This window comes from Callorhinus ursinus, unplaced genomic scaffold, assembly GCF_003265705.2.
Source record: "Callorhinus ursinus isolate GAN/ISIS: 27379988/994484 unplaced genomic scaffold, GSC_fseal_2.0 scaffold13, whole genome shotgun sequence".
In the NCBI taxonomy this organism is placed as follows: domain Eukaryota; kingdom Metazoa; phylum Chordata; class Mammalia; order Carnivora; family Otariidae; genus Callorhinus; species Callorhinus ursinus.
The window spans coordinates 31,514,440-31,542,252 of NW_027397075.1; the positions used below are offsets into that span (position 1 = coordinate 31,514,440).

General features: G+C 39.6%; 1 protein-coding gene across 1 annotated transcript; it reads right to left on the bottom strand.

Annotated features, from left to right (window-relative positions):
- Positions 1 to 1,202: 1,202 nt before the first annotated feature.
- Positions 1,203 to 27,563, bottom strand: TNFSF4 (TNF superfamily member 4). The gene is given in 5 exon segments (XM_025878186.2): positions 1,203 to 1,552; positions 3,081 to 3,129; positions 27,074 to 27,282; positions 27,285 to 27,489; positions 27,492 to 27,563. Coding segments are annotated over 5 exon segments (885 nt in total).
- Between the last annotated feature and the right edge of the window lie 250 nt (positions 27,564 to 27,813).

Here is a 27,813-nt window from a genome sequence, read left to right on the forward strand (position 1 = left end):
CCATAAGCCTGATGCATCAAGAGGGATATTTAAACTAAAAATAAAGGGATCTTTTTCCTTATTGGTATTGCTGATTATTGGTCATTCTAGTCTCTTATCAGTATTAGATCATATGTAATTTTATGGTGTTTCTAGACAGATATTATTTTTCATATAATAACTTCTCAGTGTCTTGGCCTAAAGTTGCATTCAAGAATAGAATTGTTTCATTTTTTTAAGCTAGCAATGTGGTATACATGTACAAGAAATAGGGCTGAGTGTGTATTTCAGCATAAGAGGGAGAATGCATATGCGTTGCTTTGCCTAGCAGTGGCAAAGAATGTGTTTTCCTTCCCAGACTATTTAAATCTTACTGACTTTTACCCTGAGATGTCCAGTTTCACTGCTCTCCCATGCCATAAAGATAACCCTCACAATAAATTATCTCACTCTCCCAGGTTAGAAAAACCCCTCTGTTTTCCTGAAATTACTGTTTAGATTTTCACAGCATCACATCCCCAGGATGATTCTTTGAAGGGAAGTTTCTATTAAGAACATTGGAGGCTGGGAAAGCAAGCAAAGTGGTAAAGAAAAAAAAAAAAAAAAAGCCCAGAGCACAGAGTATTCCTTAGCTGGCTGTCTTCAAGTCCTGACAGCTGTTCTCAAGATGATCTTCCTTTTGAACTCCACCAAATGAGAGAGGTATTTAGACACTACACAAACAGCAACTAATTTCATCTTGGAGAGACAGTTTTGGCTGCCAAGGGTTAGTCCACACCACCTTTGGCAGATTCATAGCCCCTTCCTTGGTCCTCTTCATTTTGACAAAGCCAGATGTCAAATTTCCAGCAAACGGTAGTCAAGTGTCTTTTTCAATAAAGAAAGTTTATTATGACAATTTCCTGACCAATAGAAATAATGTGCCTTAAGGAAGAGGCACCTATTTTCTCATTCTTGTAGAGGTGCCTAGTAGGCTTGAGGCAACCATGAGGGATGAGAAGTAGGTGATTTAGAAGACATGAGGATAAATAAAGTTAATTGGTATGTAAAATAAGTTTTAAATATCCCTGAGTTGGGGGATTTGCTTCCGGTCACATCCCGTGTGGCCATTTTTAGGGGCTAAGCTAGGACAATTTCTCCACTCCCAAGGAAGAATGAGCGTCTTGTCCAACCCCGGTTCAGTGTTCATGCTGGTGCCTGACTTAGGTGCAGCCCTTGGGTCCTCAGTAGGCACAGAATCCACCAGGATTTTGATGAATGAGAATCAATTCCCCACCATTCACCTGAATGTCTTTGTAGGAGGTATTGTGAGTGGTCACATTAAAGTAGACTTTGTCCTTGAAAGCCAGATAAGCCACTCCAATGGAGTCAACAGATGTGACCTTGCTCAAGGAGAAGAGGGGTTTCCGACCCTTCCGGTAATAAAGACTGAGGCTGAGCTCCTCAGAGAAGTAGCCCTTCAGGGAGATGAGATAAAACCCATCACAGTTGATGATGATTGAGTTGTCTTGCACCTTCATGGTTTCATCTTTGTTTGGGGATGTGATGATGCAACCCTTCTCATTCTCACACCCTAAGGAGGAGAGGGCAAGAAGAAAAAAAAAATGATTCCTTAGCACAGCACAGAAGGGCAACAACCTTCTAACTCATCTAAAAACAGAAAAAGTGACAGGGAGAGATTTTGGAAAGAATGAAAGAAAGAACATTGTGTTTCTACATGACGGTTGGAGTCTGCGTCACCTGTGGAATGGAAGAAGAGGCATAATACTAGTGGCCTAGAGAATTTCAGATGGGATTGGGATTCAAAAACTGAGAGGTTATAGCAATTGGCAGTAGTCACAACAGACTAGGCGCAGGAAATGGAACTTTGAGGTTTCCCTGATTTTTCAAAACCAGGAGGGGTCGGTAACTTCAGTGCTTCCTTTCTTTTTAACTGGATAGACTTGGGTGAAGCCTAGCAGGAATGCTCTTTGCCCAGATCCTGCACACCACCTTCACACAAAGCTTGTTAATGCTTCTCAATCCTCTCTCCACCTGACCATGAAATGCAAATTTTTCATATTCCTTGGGACTGGACTTCTCAACAGCATTTATTACTGGCCTTTGCTAGCAGTCACTTAAGCGTAATAATACGGTTATACACAGAATGTCTGTGGGCTCAGTTCTGCTCAGTAAGATGCAGGTGGAAGAGCTCGAGAACACAGACCTGCTTCTCCATTTTTACCTTATTACTAGTTTTTCCTGGAAAATGCCTCAGGAAGAGTTGCTACCACAGGAGAAAAAAAAAATGAGGGGTGACAGAGGACACAGATTAATGGCTTTGGTAGTTTTGTATAAGGCCATTCCAAGTGTAAGGCAAAAAGACCAAATTTCTCTTATTTCTACCTCACAATATCATCCTGAATAGCCAAGCAACCATATCTCAGATTCCCCATTTTGGCCCATGTCCCTTAGTTATAGGAAAGAACAGGTCTCCACTACTGGGCATAATTCGGTTAATTCTTACTTTCACCAGGCCCAGGGGGGATAGTCTGAATTGAAAATGAGGGCCACTGATGGAAGGCAAGATATACTTCCCTTCAGGCTCAGAAGAATTTAATAAATAAATGAATATCCATATAGAAACTACTGGTGATTGTCCTAATATTAATCATGGATCCAAATAACGCTATCCTGGTAGTTAGAGGATTACCTTGTCTTCATATCCGGGACCCCCCCCCCGCAACTCTCATTAAGATAATAACTTGTCCTATAATCGATTTATTGGGAAATGATGTGTCATACAGTCAGACAGCCTTGTAAGAAATAAAGCCTTAGTTTCCTTACCTAAAAAATTAGAATTCCTACTCAGAGGATTCCTGGAAGGATTAAGAGAGGCATATAAAGTGATTAATATAGTGACAATACATATTTGGTAACTAATTACTCCCTTGTCTTCTTTATACACCTTCTTTGTGCCTAATGAAAACAGCATGCAGGCTCTAACAATTGCAGGATTTTGTGCTTCCCAAGGGGCAGGGAGAGATTCTGTTTTCTGGAAGAAATTAAGAGACTAGAAGGAAGATTCTTTTAAAAACATAAATCAACTGAACAATACTTACTGGTAAATTGTACTCTGATACTTTGAATTGGAGGATACTGAGGTGGCACCTGAAGGAGGAAAAAGGATATATTTTTAGGGGAAAAAGAAGTGAGCAAATGAAATTGACAAGTCATATCCTATGAAGCAAAAATGCAGGACTACAGAAGGAATGAGTTGACAAGACAATTCGTGTTTTCTAGGAAGATTAAACCCAGACTTTCTACTGCCCCCTTGCTTTTCCATAACATCTCCTACGATAAATTAGGAGTATTCTACTCTGTCATGGGGGGCATCTAAGATTTGTCCCCACTTCTGCCAAACTGTTCTCTGGTACATTGTTTTGGCTCTCTGAGCCCCACTTTCCCATTTTAGATAATGGAGCATTTAATAGCCATCTTAAGAAATCCATTCAGTCATAGAGATCCCCTCATGAAGAAGGCTGGGACCAATCAATCCATCATGGCCACAGACTCCTAGAATGTACTGGGAGTGAATTCTGGAAGCTTCCTGGCTGCTTGTTCTTTCACCGCATGCAACACAGGAGTAAGATTGTACTATTTTCAGGTCACACGGGCAAGAGCAACTGTTCTAATCATTCAGAGTTCAGTAGATTTGAGTGTATAAGTTTCTAATGTTGTCTCTTTCTCTTTTGTTTAATGACTTGAAAAATATAACTTGAATCAAGTGAGTACTCAACAGCAAGAGAGAAGTAAAATAATAAAGAAAAGACGCCAGGTAAATAAAATATCTATAGTAATTTAACGGTTAAAAGAACAAAGCAGGTCAATGTGGAGCAAATTCCAAAATATATGAAGTGGGGAAAAAAAAAGGCAGAATCATATATAAAGTATATCACCATTCATGTTAAAAAATATTAATAATGCATGTATGCGCATTGACTATATCTGAAGGACTACTCAGAACACAAGTCATAGATGCTGCCTCTAGAAAATGGAATTGGAAGCCTGAGGTCAGGAGTGGGAGGACACTTACTTTTCACAGTCTACTTTTTCATATTTTTAAAATTTTTTACCACATGCTTGTGTTATTCACTAAAAAAGGAAATCAAAAACAAAACCAAAACCAAAAAACACCACCTATTACTCCCGCCATGAACAACATCTCTTCTCACAGGTTATTTTTAGCAAGACATTCTGATCAAAGGTATGGGGAGGGTTTTGTTTTCATACCCTGGGATGTGGAATCCCTGCTTCCCACTCTCCTGGCACACTAGGGGCTGCAGTCATGCAGATTCCATGAGACTGCCCACACAGATGAGGAATCCCCTACTTCCCTTCTAAGTCAAATCACAAGACTTATACCAAGCTGAAACCAACAGGCTGCATGGGAAGAAGGGAGAGTCTTTCTGAGGCCTGCCAGTGGGTGGACCTCAGAGGCAATTTTAATTCAGTGGTGAGCACATGGACAGAGGTGTTGACTTGAGATGACTTGGAAGCTTGAGAGTCTGTTGTTCTCTCCCGTCTGTGAACTGTTTACGATGGCTGAATTAGTGACCTTCGTGCTTAAGGCGATGTTCTGGAAGAGGGCCTTTCAAAGGGCATATTACACTATCACCATAATCCCCTGGATAAATAAATGCCCCCACTACTCTCCAGCTGGTTGGTCCCAGCATGAGTGGCCACATTATTTAAAATCAGAAGCAGCCTGTGGAGTAGCACAAAGAGCACAGGTTTCAGCACACGGCAACGTCAGTGTTAATGTCAGCCAGGCAGGTTTGGTGTCATCTCAGGCAAATCTCATAACCTCCCTAGAAGTCAAGTTTTTCATCTTTAAAAATTACCAGAAGATCACAGGCATCCCTTCCAGCATTAACTGTCCAAGATTTGGATTTTAAAAATTGCAATTCTAAGTCAATTTTAATAAAAGAGAAAAACACAAAGCCTCTTCATCCAAATTTACATCCAGCTCTCAGATCTAAAAGTCCTCATGATTTAATTTGACTGACTCTGCAAAATCTCTAAAAGGTCCCTGCAAATCAAAGAAATTGCTGAGTGTTTTGAAGTACCCTGGTGAAGTAGGTTGGTAGTAACCAAGAGGACATTCTCTGAGACCGCAATGCTGAGAGGCAGCAAAGAAAGCACACACAACTTCCTCTCTAGGGTAGATCCAACAGAACACAACTCAGGCTTTCTGTTCCTTCTCCTAAAGATTGCCCAGTATTAAACATTTGCATATTCTCAGAAGTCTCTTGCTAGCATCAATACCATCAAATCCAGGCAATGTTGTGAAATAAAATAAGATGTTCCTTCCTTTCTCTTGCTCCCTGCCCTTTCACAACTTTTCCCTTCATCCTCCATATTTGATTACTTCATGCTCACTACCCCACTGCCCTGAAATCCTTCCACAGTGCCCAATTCAAGCCCCTCCATGGCCTGGCTCCTCGTCAAGCTTCATTGCCACACACATCCCGTCTGTGTCTTACGTTCTAGCCAACTGTTTTCTCAAATCTTTTTGCCCTTGACTAGAGCCTGGTAAAACGAGACAGAGATCACAGACTTGGGAGTCAGACTCAGTTCAAACTGTGACTTATCTAGGTTTGTGCATTTGGAACCATTATATACTATTTCTTTTTTTGATACAAAACAGTACTACGCATGATCTTTTTTTTTAATTCAAGTTACCAACCACCTCCTCTCTAGAAATCCTGTTTGTTCCCTATAGTTAACAGCCTATTATGGTTTGCCTCCCTCTCTGTTTTTATCTTATTTTATTTTTCCTTCCTTTCCCCTATGTTCATCTGTTTGGTTCCTTAAATTCCACATATGCGTGAAGTCGTGTGCTATTTGTCTTTCTCTGACTGACTTATTTCACTTAGCATAATATACTCTAGTTCTATCCACGTTGTTGCAAATGGCAAGATTTCATTTTTTTGATGGCTGAGTAATATTCCAGTGTGTGTGTGTGTGTGTGTGTGTGTGTGTGTGTGTGTGTGTGTGTGCATACACACCACATCTTCTTTATACATTCATCTGTCAATGGCCATATCAGCTCTTTCCACAGTTTGGCTATTGCAGACATTGCTGCTATGTTGGGGTGCGTGTGCCCCTTCAAATCAGCATTTTTGTATCCTTTGGGTAAATACTAGTAGTACAATTGCTGGATCATAAGGTAGTTCTATTTTTAACTTTTTGAAGAACTTCCATACTATTTTCCAGAGTGGCTGTACCAGTTTACATTTCCACCAACTGTGCAAAAGTGTTCCCTTTCCTCCACATCCTTGCCAACACCTGTTGTTTTCTGAGTTGTTAATTTTTAGCCATTCTGACAGGTGTGAGGTGGTATCTCTTTCTTGTTTTGATTTGTATTTCCCTGATGATGAGTGATGTTGAACATTTTTTCATTTGCCTGTTAGCCATCTGTATGTCTTCTTTGGAGAAATGTCTGTTCATGTCTTCTGCCCATTTCTTAACTGGATTATTTATTTGGGGGGGGTGTTGATTTTGGTGGGTTCTTTATATATTTTGGATACTAACCCTTTATCAGATATGTCATTTGCAAATATCTCTTCCCATTCTGTCGTTGCCTTTTAGTTTTGTTGATTATTTCCTTCACTGTGCAGAAACTTTTTATCTTGTTGAGGTCCCAATAGTTCACTTTTGCCTTTGTTTCCCTTGCCTCTGGTGATGTGTCTAGTAAGAAGTTGCTACGGCCAAAGTCAAAGAGGTTTCTGCCTGTGTTCTCCTTTAGGATTTTGATAGTTTCCTGTCTCACATTTAGGTCTTTCCTCCATTTTGAAGTTATTTTTGTGTATGGTGTAAGAAGTGGTTCAGTTTCATTCTTTTTCATGTTGCTGTCCAGTTTTCCCAAAACCATTTGTTGAAGACACTGTCTTTTTTTCCATTGGATATTCTTTCCTGCTCTGTTGGAGATTGGCTGGCTATAGAGTTGTGGGTCCATTTCTGGGTTCTCTATTCTCTTCCACTGATCTGTGTGTCTGTTTTGTGCCAGTATCATACTGTCTTGATGATTACAGTTTTGTAATACAGCTTGAAGTTTGGGATTGTGATGCCTCCATCTTTGGTTTTCTTTTTCAACATTACTTTGGCTATTTGGGGTCTTTTCTGGTTCCATGTAAATTTTAGAATTGTTTGTTCCAGCTCTGTGAAAAATGATGGTATTTTGATAGGGATTGCATTGAACGTGTAGATTGCTTTGGGAAGGATAGACATTTTAACAATATTTGTTATTCCAATCCATGAGCATGGAACGTTTTTCCATTTCTTTGTGTCTTCCTCCATTTCTTTCATGAATGTTCTATAGTTTTCAGAGTGCAGATCTTTTCCCTCTTTAGTTGGGTTTATTCCTAGATTATTCCTACAATTTTTGGTGCAATTGTAAATGGGATTGATTTCTTGATTTTTCTTTCTGCTGTTTCATTATTGGTATATAGAAAGACAACAGATTTCTGTACTTTGATTTTATATCCTGTGACTTTGCTGAATTCATGTATCAGTTCTAGCAACTTTTTGGTGGAGTTTTTCAGGTTTCCTATGTAGAGTATCATGTCATCTGCAAAGAGTGAAAGTTTGACTTCTTCCTTGCCAATTTGGATGAATTTCATTTGTTTTTGTTGTCTGATTGCTGAGGCAAGGACTTCCAGTACTATGTTGAACAACAGTGGTGAGAATGGACATCCCTGTTGTGTTCCTGACATTAGAGGAAAAGCTCTCTGTTTTTGCCCATTGAGGATGATATTAGCTGTGGGTCTTTTGTATATGGCCTTTATGATGTTGAGTTATGTTCCATCTATCTCTACTTTCTTGAGGGTTTTTATCAAGAAAAGATGCTGTATTTTGTCAAATGCTTTTTCTGCATCTATTGAGAGAATCATATGGTTCTTGTCCTTTCTTTTACTAATGTGGTGTATCACATTGATTGATTTGTGGATATTGAACCACCCCTACAGCCCAAGAATAAATCCCACTTGATCGGGGTGAAGAATCCTTTTAACATGTTGTTGGATTTGATTAGATAGTATCTTGAGAATTTTTCATCCATGTTCATCAGGGATATTGGTCTGTAATTCTCCTTTTTAGTGGGGTCTTTGTCTGGTTTTGAAATCAAGGTAATGCTGGCCTTGCAGGATGAGTTTGGAAGTTTTCCTTCCCTTTTTTTTTTTTTTTTTTTTTTGGAACAGCTTCGGAAGAATAGGTATTAATTCTTTAAGTGTTTGGTAGAATTCCCCTGGGAAGCCATCGGCCCTGGACTCTTGTTTGTTGGAAGATTTTTAATTACTGATTCAATTTCTTTGCTGGTTATGGGTCTGTTGAAATTTTCTATTTCTTCCTGTTTCAATTTTAGTAGTTTATATGTTTCTAGGAATTTATGTATTCCTTCCAGATTGCCCAATTTTTTGGCATGTAATTGCTCATAATATTCTATTATAATTGTTTGTATTTCTGCAGTGTTGGTTGTGATCTCTCTTCTTTCATTAATGATTTTATTTACTTGGGTCCTTTCTCTTTTCTTTTTGATAAGTCTGGCTAGGGGGTTATTAATTTTGTTAATTCCTTCAAAGAACCAGCTCCTAGTTTTGTTGATCTCTTCTACTGTTTTTTTTAATTTCTGTATCATTTATTTCTGCTCTAATCTTAACTATTTTCCTTCTTCTGCTGGTTTTAGGCTTTATTTGCTGTTCTTTTTCCAGGTCCTTTTGGTGTAAGGTTAGGTTCTGTATTTGAGACTTTTCTTCCTTCTTGTGGAAGGCCTGTATTGCTATACATTGCCCTCTTCTGACCCTCTTTGCTGCATCCCAAAGGTTTTGGACTGTCGTGTTTTCATTTTCATTAGCTTCTTTGTATTTTTTTATTTCTTCTTTAATTTTTCTATTAACCCATTCATTCTTTAGTAGGATTTCTTTAACCTCCATGTATTGGCAGTCTTTCCAATTTTTTTGTTGTGGTTGTCTTCAAGTTTCATAGTGTTGTGGTCTGAAAATATTCATGGAGTGATCTCAATTAGTGATCTCAATTTTTTTGTACTGGTTGAGACCTGATTTGTGACCCAGTATGTGATCTATTCTGGAGAATGTTCCATGTGCACTTGAAAAGAATGTGTATTCTCACAATGGAATATTATGCAGCCATCAAAAGGAATGAGATCTTGCCATTTGCAACGACATGGATGGAACTGGAGGGTGTTATGCTGAGTGAAATAAGTCAATCAGAGAAAGACATGTATCATATGACCTCACTGATATGAGGAATTCTTAATCTCAGGAAACAAACTGAGGGTTGCTGGAGTGGTGGGGGGTGGGAGGGATTGGGTGGCTGGGTGATAGACATTGGGGAGGGTATGTGCTATGGTGAGCACTGTGAATTGTACAAGACGGATGAATCACGGATCTGTACTTCTGAAACAAATAATGCAATATATGTTAAGCAAAAAAAAAAGAAGAAGATAGCAGGAGGGGAAGAATGAAGGGGAGTAAGTCGGAGGGGGAGACAAACCATTAGAGACGATGGACTCTGAAAAACAAACTGAGGGTTCTAGAGGGGAGGGGGTGGGGGGATGGGTTAGCCTGGTGATGGGTATTAAAGAGGGCACATTCTGCGTGGAGCACTGGGTGTTACGCACAAACAATGAATCATGGAACACTACATCAAAAACTAATGATGTAATGTATGGTGATTAACATAACAATACAAATTATTAAAAAAAAGAAAAGAATGTGTATTCTGCTGCTTTAGAATAAAATTCTCTGAATATATCTAATCCACTGTGTCCATCTAATCCACTATGTCATTCAAAGCCATTGTTTCCTTGTTGATCTTCTGCTTAGATGATCTGTCCATTGCTGTAAGTAGGGCATTAAAGTCCCCTGCTATTATTGTATTATTATCAATGAGTTTCTTTAAGTTTGTTATTAATTGATTTATATATTTGGGTGCTCCCAATTTGGGGTCATAAGTATTTACAATTGTTACATCTTCTTGTTGGATAAACCCCTTTATTATAATATAGCACCCTTCTTCATCTTTATTACAGTATTTTGTTTAAAATCTGGTTTGTCTGATATAAGTATGGCTACTCCAGCTTTCTTTTGATGTCCATTAGCATGGTAGATGGTTCTCCACCCCCTCACTTTCAATCTGGAGGTGTCTTTGGATCTAAAATGAGTCTCTTATAAGCAGCATATCGATGGGTCTTTTTTTTTTTTTAATCCATTCTGGTACCCTATGTCTTTTGATTGTAGCATTAAGTGCATTTACATTCAGAGTAATTAGTGATATGAATTTAGTGCCATTGTGTTACTTGTAAAGTCACTATTCCTATAGATTGTCTCTGTTCCTTTCTAGTCTTTGTTGCTTTTGGTATCTCCCACTCAGTGGGTCCCCTTTAATATTTTTTGCAGAGCTGGGAATTCACAAACTCCTTTACTTCTTAATTGTCTTGGAGACTATATTTCCTTCTATTCTGAATGACAGCCGTACTAGATAAGTATTCTTGCCTGCATATTTTTCCCATTCAGCACAATTGAATATATCAGGCCACTTTCTTCTGGCCTCTCATATTTCTGTGGACAGATCTGCTTCTAACCTTATGTTTCTACCCTTGTAGGTCAAGGACCCTGCTATCAGAATTCTCTCTTTATCTTTGTATTTTGCAAATGTCTTGATGACCTGTTTTTGTTGATTTTGAGGGGAGTTCTCTGTTCCTATTGGACTTGAGTGCCTGTTTCCTTCTTCAGATTAGGGAAGTTCTCAGCTATAATTTGTTCAAATATAGCTTTTTCTCACTTTTCTTCTTCTTCTGGGACTCCTATGATACAGATATTATTGCACTTTGTGGAATAGCTGAGTTCCCTACGTCTATATTCATGATCTAATAGTTTTCTTTCCCTCTTCTTTTCAGCATCATTATTCTCCATAATTTAATCTTCTTTATCACCTATTGGTTCTTCTGGTTCTTCTATCTTCATGTGATTACATCCAGTCTATTTTGCATCTCAGTTATAGCATTTTTTATTTCAGTCTTACTAGTTTCTAGGTCTTTTATCTCTGTAGCCAGGGTTTCTCTGGTGTCTTCTATGCTTCTTTCAAGCCCAGCTAGTATTCTTATGACTGTCATTCTAAATTCTTGTTCAGATATATTACTTATATCTGTTTTGAGCAAATCCCTGGCTGTGATTGATTTCTTCTTCATCTTTCTTTTGGGAAGAATTCCTCCATCTTGTCATTATGTCTAAGTTTCTGTCTTTTGTGTGTTATGAAAGCTTGTTATGTTTATTGTTCCTGAGAGTAATACTATAATACTATAATAGTAATACTATATTAAGATGTCATACACTGTCCATGGCCTGCACTTCAGAAAGTGTTTCTGGTATATGCTGTGTGCACTCTGCTGTTGTGTTTTGGCGGCTCTTTCCCCCAGGTCAGTCTTTTGTAGAGTTCCTCCTTGCTTGCAGTGGGAAGTATTTGATATTTAGACCTTTAACTAAATGTGCTTTGATTTATTTGTTAAGATAAGCCTGATTTAAAAAAAAAGAAAAAAAAAAAAACACAAAAAACCCAGATCCAAGAAAAGAGAAAAGGAAAGGGAACAAGAAAGCAAACAAACAAAAAAGTATAAGCCTGATTCCTAAGAAAAAGAAAGAAGGAAAAAAGAGAGAAAAAAAAAAAAAAGCCTGATCCAAAAAAGGAGAAAAGGAAACAAACAAACAAGCCAGCAAATGAACAAAAAACTATAAGCTCAATGCCAAAGAAAAAAAAATTAATTTCAAAAATTAAAAAAAATTAAAATAAATAATTAAAAAAAAAAACAAAACCTGTTCTTCTTTCCACTGGAAATGAAGCTGATGCTTTGGAGCACTCTATGATCAGTAGACTTAGTACATGTGGGGGACCTGTGTTGGTCTTCTGAGGGAGAGGTCCACTGTGCTGATTCACAGCCAGACCTGCCCTAATAAAGATGCCCCGGAGGTGCAAGGGGGTGTGGTTCTGTGTAAGTGACTCCAGCCTCTACTGGAGGTGCTATGTTTTGTGCTAAAGTCCAACCAGGCTGGGGGGTGTGGGTGAGTGTGGAAGATGGCATTACCCTACCCTCTTGCCCAGGGAGGGAAACTTACAGCTGCCGCTGCTCAGCAGGCCCTCACAGAAAAGTGAACAATCTCCTCTTCTGTGTCCCAAGCTTTTGTCAGATCCCTGCCCTCAACCTGTCTGTGCCCAGCCATTAGCATGCCCAGGGTCAGAGTTCTCCTGTGTTTTGTATCTGACCAGTGGCTGGGACTCAAAACAACAAATCCTAAAGTACCTGGCAGGGTGCGGACCCACTCCCTTCCTCTGGAGGAGAGCCTTGCAGTGCAGCACTGGGCAACTTTCCGTCCCAGAAAAACAGTCTGGAAACATTATATATTATTTCTGAGCATTCGTTTTCAGCTTTATGAAAATAAGGCATAATATTACTATTGTACTATTCCAGATGACTATGAAGTTTAAGTAAGATAACATGTGAACGCGCCCAGCAGTTAGTCTGGCAAGCGTTTGAAAAATACTCTTTCTTTATTCTCTCCGCCAAGAATGTCCCTCCATCTGTGTCTACTCATTAAAACATCAACACCTTCAAGGCCTAAATCAGATCCCTGATTTTTGGCTTCTGCACTCCCATAGCAAGTATTTAAAGTCACTGTATTCGCATGGATGTTTATAGCAGTTCTGTTCATTATTGTCAAAACTTGGAAGCAGCTAAAATGTTCTTCAGTAAATGAATGGATAAACAAACTGTGATACATCCAGCCATTGCACTTTCAGTGCTAAAAAGAAATGAACCATCAAACCATGGAAAGAGATGGAGGAATCTTAAATACCTATTACTAAGTGAAAGAAGCCAATCTGGACAGGCTACAGACTATATGATTCTAAATATCTAACATTCTGAAAAAGACAAAACCACAGAGACAGTTAAAGATCAGTGATTGCCAGGAGTTAGGGAGGAGGGAGAGATGAATAAATCGAGTACAAAAGTTTTAGAGTAGTGAAACTATTCTTCATGATACTGTAATGGTGGGTACATGCCATTATTCAGTTGTTAAAACCCATAAAATGTACAACACCAAGAGTGGATCCTAATATTAAAATAAATAAATAAATAAAACAAAAGCACTCCATTGACTTCCATTCTATCACCGTTGGATATAAGTCTCATCTGCTCTACAAGACTAAGTTTGTGACCCTGGTAAATGGTACTACCTTGCTGATTTTCAGTTTTTTCATCTATAAAATGGAAATGGTAAAATCTATATGTTAGAGGGTTATTGTGAAGATTGAATGAGCTAATGTTTTGTGAATTTTCAGCATGTGGCCTGGAACAGTGAAAGGACTTGACAAATGTCAGCTGTATTCCTGGATGCACATGGAAGACAAAATCCATATCATGTTCTTAATTTATTCTGTGCAACATTACTCAAGCCTCGTATATGACTACAGAATGAAGGAATTAATAAAATAATGAATAAAGACTACCAAAGGGCGCCTGGGTGGCTCAGTTGTTTGGGTGACTGCCTTCGGCTCAGGTCATGATCCTGGAGTCCCGGGATTGAGTCCCGCATCAGGCTCCCTGCTCGGCAGGGAGTCTGCTTCTCCCTCTTACCCTCTTCCCTCTCGTGCTCTCTATCTCTCATTCTCTCTCTCTCAAATAAATAAATAAAATCTTTAAAAAAAATAAAGACTACCAAAGTCCCTGAAATATTAGCTCTCTGGCTCTCTGCAGCCCAAAGGAAACACTACAAAATGACCTGGGCTTCATGAGAAAGATTACCAGAAAACAATCAGAAGATACTTATTTTACCCACATGCAAATAAACATGGTCTTTTTAATATCATGAAAAGCAAAATCCTCAGATCCTCTCCAAATACTAAAAGAAATGGGAAAATATCAAAGGTCCCAGAGAGCTTCCATGTAAGAACAAGCTATAGAATAAAGCTTCTTCAATCTGGAAAGTCTGAAGAGCCCACATCATTCTCAAAGGTGAAATGCAAACTCCTATAAGGCAAGCTCATCAGAAAAAGTATAGTCCTGATGTTTGAATGAAGTGGTCTCAGAAGCATGAGTATAAGAGAAATCATCTCCTTGATGCAAACAAGAAATGTTTTTTCTACTGAATTATTTGGTGGTTTGAAACAGCGTCAACAATTACTAAGTATCTGTTCTATGGCAGGCATTAGATTCAACTCTGAAAACCCAAAGGAATAGAACAGACAATTCTTATTTTGACAAACTCATATGCCAGTTGAGGAAATAAAACCCTCCCTTTATATAAAAACTTTGGTAAATGTCAATAGACAGTGTATGCCATAAGGTTCCAGAGAACAGAAAAATCACTGCAGGTTTTGGCAGCTCAAGGAGGAAAGAGCTGGACAGAGGCTTTGAAAGAGAGAAAGGAACCAGATAAGCAAAAGACATTCTATGGAAGAAAGGTCTAGAAATGAGAGCATTCTTGGTATTCAAGAAAAAGAGTAAAAATTCATTAAGAACTTACAACATGCCATGAACTAGGTTATTCTTTCTCAGATTCATTACCTCATTTGCTGTGCAAAACAATCCTAGTATGTATGAATAATAATTACCCATGTTTTGCAGATAGGAAAATGAGAATCAGTGCTGTTAAGAACTTGCGCACAAATAAACAGGTATTAACTTGAGTTTGGTTGAACTCCAAGTTCCTGATAATAACCCTTCTCTTATACTATCTTAAGAGAAAAAAAAAAAAGCCCTATGAAAACATTTGTCTGATGGTCCAAGATTAATTTGAATTATTTTCATCATCAATACTGATCAGGACTAATATATTAGGTTTTAGATAGTTGTTAAAATAGATATATCTCAAAATATCCAGAAATTCTTTAGGAAAAAAAAAGTTCTTCAGCCAACTCCACAAGGTTGTCTGCATAGTACAGGTTGGCAAAACTTTTAGCTCAGCTCTGATTAGGTACAATTGTCCTGGCAAGGAGCAGCAGGCCAATGAATAAGTATAAAAGAGGCAGCAAGCAGGTGCTGCAAAGAAGAGCCAGAATTAGGTCCTTTCCTGGCCTCTCTTAGCATCTTGAGCACTGACTTGTCCAAGACCATGGATGGAAAATGTCTGATGTCTAGTGTTTACCTAGCAGTCTGTACCATGTTCCCAAAAATGTGATGCTTATTTAAAGAGCTCATCTCAGTCGGTTAAGTGTCTGCACTGGGCTCAGGTCACGATCCCAGGGTCCTGGGATCAAGTCCCACATTGGGCTCCCTGCTCAGCAGGGAGTCTGCTTCTCCCTCTGACTGTCCCCCCCTCTTGTGCTGTCTCTTTCTCTGAAATAAATAAATAAAATCTTAAAAATAAATAAATAAAGAGCTCATCTTTGGAGAGTGTGAGTTTCTAATTCTGATTCATTGGGATGTGGCATGAGGCTGCCAACTTTATACTCATTTGGCAATTGTCCTGGAGCAGGGCATCTTGGAAGGAGAGAATGACATTCATCAAATATGGAAGCAGGAAGGTGTGAATCAGTGTTGGATGGTGGAGAAACAGATCTTTGTTGGGGACTCCCCAGTTCACCATGCCACCTCCACTGGGATGTGAACCACTCCTTCCCCCACCTTGGGCTTCATGTCAATAGAAGAGACCTGAGAGATCATGAAAGCACAACCTCACAAGCTGTCAGGATATGTCTCAAAGAGCCTCTGAAAAGAAAGATGGAATTTTCCAAACTTAACTCATTATAATAGGCTGGGAAAGTAGACTCTCGTCCTGGTGCATTTAACGTGTACTCAGGGGAAACAGCCTCCTTGCAAAGGGCCCACCTCTTATCAGGGAAATTCACAAGCCCACGCAGAGGGGAAAAAAAAAAAAAGGGGAAGAACAGGCAAAAACTGGTTCTTTGGCCAGAGAGGCTTTTCTATTCAGAAAACCTTATCCAAAAAGGTATATTTCTTAAAGATGAAAATGTGTGGCTTTGAAAACCTCTTTGAATAATCTTTTGTGATTTAATGAACACAAAGAAAATCCATTTTAATTTCATCCGAACTCTCTTTCTCCATTCCCATGGCTGCCAGCACCGTTTTTGCTATAATCTTTCTCTTAATGTTTATTCTCCTCTCTACTACACAGCCCATATGATATCCTAAAGGTAGCCTGCACTCTCTAACCACTTCCACTCTTCCTGCCAAATTTACTAAGTAATGGATATCCCTCAAAGAGGCACTTACTACTGACCCTCTCCTCTCTATCTCAGAGAACAAGAACTGTGGTTTCATTGTCCTGAATGCTTAGCAATTAACAAATTCCTAAAAGGAATCTAGGTATTCAGGTAAACAGCTAAATGAAGAGGCAAAAGCATCCATATGACACGAGCACACTTTCAAAATTATATGATTGACCTAATGCAACCAATTCTTTATATCCTCAAGGGAAAGATTTTCTTATATCTGGGTTTCCCTTTCCACATTAACTGGGGAAGTCCTCAAAATACACTGACAGAGGGGTCTGCCAACTTATTTCCAAGAACTCCCTTCCTCACCTCAATGATTTAGTCTCCACCATAATATCCTTGTAGCAGGTTAGTGTCTAAGCTACTGGAAGGGTCAGTTTACAACGTACCCACTGCATTATCATAAGTCTTACAATGCCTCAAACATAATGGCATAGTAAATAAATGTTTACTGAGCTAAGGTGGAACTTAGCCCCTTAGACTATGCCCAGACCTTAGCTAGTGACTCCATAATCACATAATATCTGACACAGGCTCTAGCCAACACTATACATAGCTCAAGGTTTTTTGAAATTGCCCTGTTCATCCTTGAGTACAAAGGGAGTTGCAAAATTATTACAATCAATATCTTTCTATTTGAAGTCACGCATTTCCCATTTCACCTGCAGCACAAAAAGGAAGGACCGTTGCTTTGGGAGGGCAACATAGTAGAGCAGATAAGGCATTGGTCTGGGAATAGGAACACCTGGGTCTGGTTGTAAGCTAGGATAAGTCCTTTTCCTCCCTCAGTTTCTAATTTCTTCATCTTGATGTCCAACCTCAGTTAAACTGGCAGAATAAGCCATATGAAGTAAGAAATACTTATTCACATTGTGGACTAAGCAATGCCTACAGACTCCTCCACGTCAGAGAGTAGGCAAATCACAACATTTAAAAGAGAAATCCCAAGAGATTGGGTGGTAAGAAGACCTTCTGAACAGAAGATCTTTACAACACAGTAAATCCTTCTACTATAAAAAAAAGCAGCAGGACTCCTCCCCAAGTGGCTCCCTCTGATGGTTAGTGAACAATCAAAAATATCTCTAGTGTTGTTTGTGCAGTGAAGCTCTTAGTCTCATTTGCATGATCCTAAATAATCCTCAACCTGAATTCTGGTGCAAACTGAGATTGGTGACTGGAAAAATCATCAGTGGGATGATGATGATGGTGACAATGACAATGAAATTTTAAACTAAAGCCTTCCTAAGGTGTGGTATAAAGATAGATAGGTGGATGATAGATAGATGATAGAATCATAAGCATAGGCATAGATGTAGATAGTGGAATATTATGCAGCCATAAAAAAATCTGGGGCACCTGTGTGGCTTAGTCGGTTATGCATCTGCCTTCAGCTCAGGTCATGATCTCAGGGTCCTGGGATGGAGCCCCACCTCAGGCTCTCTGCTCAGTGGGGAGTCTGCTTCTCCCTCTCACTCTGTCTCTGTGTTTCCTCTCTCTCTCTCTCTCAAATAAATAAATAAAATCTTTTTTAAAAAGGATTAAATCTTGCCATTTGCAACAACATGGATATACCTAGAGGGTATTATGCTAAGTGAAATAAGTCAGACAGAGAAAGACAAATACCATATAATTTCACTCATATGTGGAATCTAAAGAACAAAACAAATGAATAAACAAAAGCAGAATCAGACCAATAAATACAGAGAACAAATTGATGGATGTGGGGGGATGGGAAAAATGGGTGAAAGGGAGTGAGAGGTGCAGGCTTCCAGGTACAGAATGAATAAGTCACGGGAATAAAAGGTACAGCATAGGGAATATAGTCAATGATGTTGTAATAGCATTGTTTGGGGACAAGTGGTGAGCATAGCAAATGTAGAGAAGTTGAATCACTATGTTGTACACCTGAAACGAATGTAACATTGTGTGTCAACTACACTCAAATTAAAAATTAAAAAAAAAAAGAAAACTAAAGGCTTTCTGATGAGTGGAAGAGAAACAAAGCACCTAATGCAAAAGAAAAGTATGCTTGCTTTACAATCCCAGTCAAGAAACTAGATATCGAAGCAGGTAGGTCGTTTTCTGTGAAACTTCTTAGTGAAGTTTCTTACTGTACCTTACTTGGTTATCCAGTACTTCTCATACACTGCCTGATTGCTTCTTTAACTGTCTTGTTTCCCCACTGTGTTGGAAACTCTGGGAGGGCAAGGAAGACCATATGTTGCACACCGCTGCTTCCTCAGTGTCTGACAGGTAACTGTTACTCCATAGATAAATAAGTAAGTGAATAAGTAGTTTGTAATGAGTTGAATAAGTGCCCCCCCATTCATGTCCACCTGGAACCTCAGAAAGTGACTTCATTTGGAAATAAGGTCTTTGTAGATGTAATTACTTAAGTTAACATGAGGTCAACTAGATCAGGGTGGGCCCTAAATCCAATACGACTGGTGTCCTTAAAGCAAAAAGAGAGAACACATTGATACACACAGAGAGATGAGCAGGCAAAGATGGAGACAGAGCATGGGGTAAAGCAACTACAAGCCAAGGAACACCAAGGACTGCCAGGAGCCCCCGGAAGCCAGAACGAGGCAAGAAGGGATTCGTCCTGAGAAACTTCAGAGGGAGCATGGCCCTGCCAACACTTTGATTTTGAACTTCTACCCTCCAGAACTGTGAGAGAACAAATTTCTATTGTTTTAAGACACCCAGTTTATGGTAATTTATTATGGCCACCCTAAAAATCTAATACATCGTTGAATGGGTATTTGAAATAGTGAGCAAATCACACTATCACGTTAAAGTAAATCTTTGATTCAGAGTGTGATGAAACTAGAAAGGATCAGGGAGATTATGTAGTCGAATCTCCTTATTATTTTAAAAAATAACAATAAAAGAGAGAAAATAAGGCTCAGAGAAATAATGAGTTAGTGCCCAAATTGAGGTCCCCTTTCTTGTCTATGACTATACCACACATGCAATACTCCATCTTATAAAAATAACCTATAAGGTGTTATGCGACTGTTAAAGCTTCATTGATCATGTTATCAACATCTGCATAAGTATATTCAACTCTCCTCTGAAAAAGAATCTTCTTCCTCGATACCAGGTAACAAATCTTTCCCTTAATTTTTCTTCAAAAACTACTGATGTCAGAAAAGGAAACAAATTTTAAAACAGCCAGACAAAATATTTAAAGCTTAGGGTCATGGAGTCATGGCCAAGTGTTATGGAAAGAGAGAGGACTAGAATTTAGACCCAGTCTTAATTTCTTTTTTTTTAAGATTTTATGTATTTATTTATTTGAGAGAGAGAGAGAGCACAAGCAAGGTGAGAAGTAGATGGAGAGGGAGAATCAGACCTCCCGCCGAGCAGGGAGCCAGATGCGCAGGGACTCTGATGCGGGGCTCAATCCCAGGACCCTGAGATCATGGCCTGAGCCAAAGGCAGATGCTTAACTGACTGAGCCACCCAGGCGCCCCACCCCACTGGTCTTAATTTTTAACCCTGACTTTTCTACATAAACCTAGGCAAGTCTCCCATGCCTCAAATTTCCTCATTGCAAAACTGAACACAAATATCCATCTAACTTTCTCCAAAGTTGTAGTGAATTAGAGAGGACAAAGGTAGGGAAAAGATCTGCAAAAATGAGGGGGTGTTATTGCAAGTAACAGCAAGAGTGGTACCCCTCATCCCTGCAAAAAGAGCTTTGAGTTCCCAGTCTTCATCATACCAGATACAGACAGGGTCAGGTTAAGAACTTTCAGCGTGTTGGAAGCTGAAAACATTAAGCACCCAAAACACAAGTAATTCAAAATATATTTTGTATTAATGAACTGTAAAATGTGTTTTACAACTTATAACCCAACAGGTTTTTATATTTGCCCTTAATGACTGTTTTGCTGCTTGCTTATAATGTTTTGTGATATTGTTTTCATCCAGATCTTTGATGGTTTCTGTGGTTCTCTAGGACCATGACCTAGCTATAGCTACAGGAAACCCCAGCTCTGAGGGTCCAACATTTAAACTCATGGGACCCTCACTTCCCCACAGATACAGGGCAACACTTTGGGAATGATGGTTTATTATTTACTTATTACATTAGTGTTGGGAGCATTAAAGTTGAGCCTATTTGTCCATTTTTCTGTCAGAGTATATTCTTTTTTTAAAATATTTTATTTATTTGACAGAGAGAAACACAGCGAGAGAGGGAACACAAGCAGGGGGAGTGGGAGAGGGAGAAGCAGGCTTCCCGCTGAGCAGGGAGCCCGATGCGGGGCTCGATCCCAGGACCCTGGGATCATGACCTGAGCCGAAGGCAGACTTTTTTTTAATGACTGAGCCACCCAGGCACCCCTGTCAGAGTATGTTCTTAAGTGATGTTTACATGTTATCAAAGCTAGACAAATTTATACAAATTCATAACCCACCTAAGGTACATTTTAGAATGAAAGGTCTCTGAAAGGAAAAATAATTTTTAATTATGCTAGTCAGATCCCCAATGTTTCCAGTATTGTGAACAAGACGACATGCCTTTTCTAGACATAATTTTCTACCTGATTTGGCAACCAAGTCATTACAGAATTGGATGAACTATATCAAACTGGGGGGGGGGGGATGGAACAGGCCATGGTCTAAGTGTGTGATTTAGGTCTCTGAACCATTTTCAGACACTAACCCTAATAACACCATATATCTTCATAAATTCTCCCCTTCACTCTTCCTTTCTTCTTTAACGCAGTCGTGAGCTCTTAGAAATCTACGTTCAAAAATGCTGTAATTATTACAAGGATTTGTTTGTCTGTTTTTAATCCTAAAAATTTCAGTAACCAAGTCAAGCATCATGAAGTTAAGGTTAACCTTAACTATGGTATGCTTTCTGAGGATTGACTTACGGTGTGTTTGTCCATGTGATAGGTGCCACAAAGTAAACATTTCAGTGGCCCTCTGCCTATGGAAGCATGTTCACGAATAATAAGAATCTCAGCATTTACAAAGCTCTGTACCACAACATTCGCTCCTCACAGAAGCCAAATTCAAATTTCGGATATGATTAAACGGACACTCTAGGAATTTCACAGAATTTACCCAGGGTCACAAAGTTAGAAGGCTGGACTGAACGAGTCATCTGGTTCCTGGTCCAGGGCATTGTCGTCTACGTGCCCCCAACGGCTCCTTCAGAAGTTTGAGAAGATGTTTTGTGATTTCATATAAGGAAGTGTTTTAATTCTTTTGCTTGAAAAAGTATGGATCCCCAAAGTATGGTGACTACAAACAAAATACACAAGCTATAGGATGTCAGGACCATAGGTTTCACCTGTGACTGGGGAATAACCTTTCTATTCTGTATTTCTGTTGTTTCCTTTAACTCACTAAATATAACCTAAAAACAACATTGTACATGGCTCCTCTAACCTAGCTACCTCCCAATTAACATGATTTTCCATGAATAAAGAATCCCTGAAGAGGGTGGAAAGCTGCAGTTACTCTAAGAGTAAAGGGCACAAGAGTAGTTGCTATTTAAAGAAATAGAATTGGAAAGGCAGGGTGGTCAACCCCGGGCAAGGCTGGGTCTAATCCATGCTAGTAGGTACCGGCTGAGGTCAGAGAAAAGGAACCAGGAGATTATACTCCTGGGTCTATACCGAGAGCCCTTCTGTTCACTCCCCAAATCTCCTGTGTGTATGTTTTTTTCTATATCCATATGTATATATATATGTATATATATATATGTGTATATATATATATGTGTATATATATATATATATATATATATATGTGTGGCATTTTCCAGCACGATCTCCGTCCAAATTACTCTGTCCTATTTTGAGTACATGGGTCAGAACATGTATCTAAATTTTTTATTTAGAAAATATCATTACTGTGTAAACAGTGAACAATATCAGGCCCCCTGAGGGTATTCATTCTCTTAGACATGGATCATCACTTGGCTTCCTGAGGAAAGTTTTCTAATCTTAGCTATTCAGGAAAAGAGAGTAGGCTCTCTTTAAAAAAACAAACAAACAAACAAACAAACAAAAAAATCTGAGAATGGTTAGTTTTACTGTGGTGCCCCCTAGTGCTGTAAGAGATTTGACTCACTCTTATTTGCCAATACATAGACAACATGAGAGAAGCGAAATTTGGAGAGGCAACAATTTTAGTAATTTGCCCTGTATTCTCTTTTGCATAGAATGAAGTGTGCTCCCTTTGCATGACTCACAAGACCCTTTGTGACCTGCCCCCGCCAAGGTTTTTGGCCTCACCTTTTGCCACTTTCCCCTATGAACACTCAACTTCAACCACTCTGAACAAATTGCGGTTCTACCGAGTAAGCCTTCTGACCCTGTCAAAGGCCACCATCTCTCTTGTCCATTTAAAGAATTTCCACTCCTCCTTCTAATCAGCTGAAGCATTACCTGTTCCCCCAGCTTCTACCATCTCTGAGTTTCTGGGAGTTTATCTGTAAATAGACTATGTCTAATGCCTGCTCAAAAATCCAAAGATTCTGTGTTTTTATCAGTACTTACCCTGAAAACCTGAAAATACTTAATGACAAGTTCAGTTCAACACTTCAGATGTTTCTTTTTCATTCTCACAGAATTGTTTATGAAATGCAAACTCAGATGTATTGGAAATCACTTATTTGCCTGTTATTTAAAAGAAGAATTTCTTAAAAATGTGTTCGATTACATGGGGGATGCATTTAAATTGAGCTAATCTCGGGGCGCCTGGGTGGCTCAGCTGTTAAGCGTCTGCCTTCGGCTCAGGTCATGATCCCAGGGTCCTGGGATCGAGCCCCACATCGGGCTCCCTGCTCAGCGGGAAGCCTGCTTCTTCCTCTCCCACTCCCCCTGCTTGTGTTCCCTCTCTCGCTGTGTCAAATAAATAAATAAAATCTTTAAAAAATAAAATAAAAAAATAAATTGAGCTAATCTGAAATGAGATTTCTTCAGGCAAAAACACCTCTTTTTCTTCCTAATTGATACAAATAAAAATCCAAGTTATAGCCTGAAACTTCATCAAGAAACTGTGAGTTCTAATTCTGGGCATCATTGGTACAGAACCGATCACTCACTTTCCAAGTACCCCTATTTCTGTTCTTCCCAGCAGTAAAAGTGGTAAGAGTGTAAATCTTTCACTGTGGGATTTGCTGAAGAATTATCACTAAAAGCCCTCACATATATAAAGTGCTACTGTAAAGGTGGTACAAATCTTAGAAAAGCCCTGGCTTCAAAAGCCCTGAGACACGTGGATATAATTTTTTTTCTTTTTTGGGGGGAGAGAGAGATAGCAAGAGAGCACGAGCTGGGGGTGTGGGGGAGATAAGCGGGGGAGAAGACATAGGCTCCATGGCTGAGGAGGAAGCCCAACACGGGGCTCGATCCCAGGACCGTGGGACCATGACCTGAGCCAAAAGCAGACGCTTAACCGACTGAGCCACCCAGGCGCCCCACATGGATATAATTTACGAAAGCTTCACGCATTATAGGTCAACTCTTTTCTGCCATTGTTCCCAGCTAGTTGTACACCACAGGTACAACTAGGAGCCTGATACTTTAAATGGTAGTCCCAATAAATATCCAAACAATGTGTATTGATTTTGGTGACAGAAACACTCAGTTTTATAACTTGTATCATGGATATTCTTCTAGGGCATCCACTTCTTTCCCCTTTCTAAATAAGGCATTTAGCTAACCCAGAATAGGTGATATAGATAAGTATATGATATTTTATATATGATATATATATATGATTTATATATGATATATAAGTACACATTACAAATATATGTGCAGGGGCGCCTGGGTGGCTCAGTCGTTTAGCGTCTGCCTTCGGCTCAGGTCATGATCCCAGGGTCCTGGGATCGAGCCCCGCATCGAGCTCCCTGCTCCGCGGGCAAGCCTGCTTCTCCCTCTCCCACTCCCCCTGCTTGTGTTCCTGCTCTTGCTATCTCTCTCTCTGTCAAATAAATAAAATCTTTAATAAAAATATATATATGTGCAAAATTTATTTCCTCCAGTCCTTTCTTAAGAAGCAGGAAATTCATAAGCTTAGACACAAAAATCTATTTACTTATATTTTGTATTTCTCAAAACCTCACACCCGTTCTACAAATATATATATAAACTACATACTCACAGGATATTGAGCTAGAAGAGATCTTTCTGATCATGTGATCCAACTGTCTTGTGTTAAAATGAGTAAATCAAGGCCCAAAGAGGGAAGTTACGGGAGTAGTGGGTAAGACCTATCTTTTTTTCTAATATCTCAAAAACTAAAACTTCTGCTTTTCATATAAGTAAATACAACTTAACAGAATTGTGAGAAAACAAAGGTTACTAAATAAATATGATTGAAGGGAAAGTCTCCTGTCAAATGAAGTTTAATAGTTCTATCTGTATTTTTTTTTTTACAGAGCTGTACATGTAGGCAGTTATTTTATAAAGCTGAAAGTTAAACCTAGGAAATAAGGAAAAACCATGATTGTTCTCCAAATATGTTTTCCTACAATAAAAGAGATCCGGTTTAACTGGACAAATGATCAGCATTTCAGCATAATTTCACCCCTAAGACACATCACTGGAATATTATGTTTTATAAAAGTAGAGGTTTGATTTATATCACCACCAACCCCATCCTTTGACCAAAATTCCAGTCTTATCAATAAGTTTAGGAAGACTACCAGTCTATGTCCCTTTTTCAACAGCTACACTACACCCTTCTCTCTCTTTCTCTCTCTCTCTCTCTCACACACACACACACACTGCCACCACCACCATTTGATCAAATTCCAGGGAGAACACACATGACCCATCTATGCTATCCTTCCCCCAATAGACTACATGAGATTAAATGTAAGGACACATTGTGCTGCCCTGGGTCCTACAACAGTACAAGAAATTATGTTAGTTATGACAGTCTAGCTAAGAAATAAGATAAAAATTAAAGGTGATATGAAGTGAAGAATTTCAAATATCTGTGCCAAAAAAATTCTGTACCCCAAGTACATGAGAGCACATTTCTTGAGCAAACAGCTCTAATATACCTCCTATGTCTTTGCTTCCATTTCTGTGCCAGGACCAGAGAAAGCTAATTCCCTCCCAGAGATCGGCTCACTGAATTCTAGCATCCTGGAAACCTGCACTTAGCTTTCCCTCCAGGCTCTGTCACAGAGTCACTGGGTGACTTGCCAAAAGGACCCCTCTCCTTCTCAGCATCTCCTGGGTATTAACCGTCTGGGGCAGTCCCGCCACCAGCTGGCTATATATCTGTTTCACCTTTTTGTCTCTCCTGCTCAGAGCCCCAGTACAATTGTTGAGCCTTGACTGGGGCCATCTGTCCTGTCTTTCTACCACCCCACAGTGTAAGGAAATATGTAACACTGTGGGTTGTCTGAAAAAGCACTCTCAAGGCTCCTAGACCTGGTGAATGCACTCAGCTGTTCTATTTTTGGTCATTCTCTTTGTTTTCTTCTCAGAAAAGCCTAATTCCGGTCTATGTCTTAGGCATCCTGCCATGGACACGTTACTCCTCCCCCTCCCCTCCCCCAATCGCCTACTCTAATTTCATCCAAGGGTCTCTGCACAGAGAAGGAAATGTGTGACAAGACCAAGAGAGGACTAGCACATTGTTGTGCTCATTGGTCTGCAGACTTGACATGACACCAGCTACACTTGTGGAATTTAGGAACATGAGCCCTCTCTGCGGTACACTGATCACAACCACACTCCCACCAGCCTCTGTGCACCAAAAACCCCTACTTCCTGTAGACAAAGACAAGCCCAGGCGTTGGTTAGGACTCTGCTTATCTTATCCTGGTCTAATTTGAGGTACCCAGTCTCTGACATGGTTATGAGAATAAGTTCCCTTTGTCTCACCTTTACCAGAGAAAGACTTTTCTAACCTAAAGTGACCTGCCAAGGAAACAAGAATTATCAGACTAGCCCCACCAAGGGAACAGGGGAAGACTATACATGTATATTCTTTTCAGTGGAATCTCCTGCAGCCAAGAACATCCTTAAAGACCTAGTAATGTTTGTAGATATAAACAAGTAAATAAGAAAAAATAATGTAGAAGGAAAAAGGGAAAGAATATCGTCATTAAGTGGGAGAAATACTTAGAAAAATGATCACCCACTACATAGTGCACTGGAAAAAAAGTGGAAAAAGACAAAGTGATGTCCGTAAGTTGCGATTGGCAGAGAAAGACTGAAAAATAATCTCTGATTAAGTTATCAGGGTAAATATTTGGCCATGTATGAATACACACTTGAACACACACCTCTCTGCCCTTACAGTCCATAGGTTAGCTATTTAAAGGACTTAATATTGATACCTTCAGCATTCTTCAAAAAGCAAATAGCCTGTGGGGTTTATGAATACAGTAGGAAAGTGGAACTGGTCCCTTTCTTATTTCCTTTTTATATAAATTCCCTGATCAGATGCTTGCTAGCAGAATGGGTAAAGCAAGTATATCAGTGACTCCAGGCTTCAAAGTGAGAGCTCATAAAGGAATACCAAGATTCTTGCATTGCAAAAAAAAAAAAAAGAAGAAGAAGAAGAATCCAGAAGCAGTGCCCTTGCCCTACCTACCTCTACTCTGCCCCACCACTGCCACTACCGAAAAGAAGGAAGGAAAGGAGAGACAAGAGGGTGTTTGACCACACTTTATACAATCGCTGGGGGGCAGATGAAGGGCAATGAGCAGTTTTGGCACCAGATATTTCCAAGTGACTGGAGCTGCTGGAGCTGCCATCAGCATGAGCTGGAGGAAACAAAGTGCCCACAGGAGCATCCATCTTACCTGGGAAGCATAGAAGTTCAGGCAGATGTAGGTGAAACACAGGAGCAGTCCCAGCCCCTGAATTACAGCTGCCACCAGCAATAGCTTGTTCTTCTGGAATCTTCGCCCTGGTGTGTTTCCCACATTCTCATCCAGGGGTTGGACCCCTTCCATCTTCACAGTTTGGATGCAAGGAAGATGAAAACTGTGGCAAAGGGGAGCCTGAGGGGGACTGACCTCTTCTCCACAAAGAAGGAGATGAAGGGAAAACAAAGCTTATCAATCAGAAAATACACAGAGGTCCCAGGACCAGAGATAAGAGACGATTGAAAGAGCAGAACGCACTCTCTCAGTTTTAACACTGCAGCTTCTGCAGGCAGGCGGGGGAACTTCTTTGTGACTAATCTGAATTTCCCCTTTACTTTCTTTCTTTTTTTTTCCTCTGGGCTAACAGGGAGTTGTTTTTGTAGCATTCCAGTTCTGATTTGAGTGACTGTGAAATGACAGTCATAAAAGTGTGCTAATTTCTTAATTTCTCATTGCACCAGTAACCAAATTGTGGGTCATTTGATAGAGATAAAAATCATCATCCGTTGATGTAGGAGTTCCTGTATCCCTTCCCTGAGGTGTCTTAAGTAAGAGAAGAGATTGGAGGGAAATGTTGGACTTAATTTCTCATCTGCACTTTATTGAGTAACTAAGCATTGAACCGTTGTACAAATATCCGTGGATATATAAAAGCACACACAGGCCATTCTTGA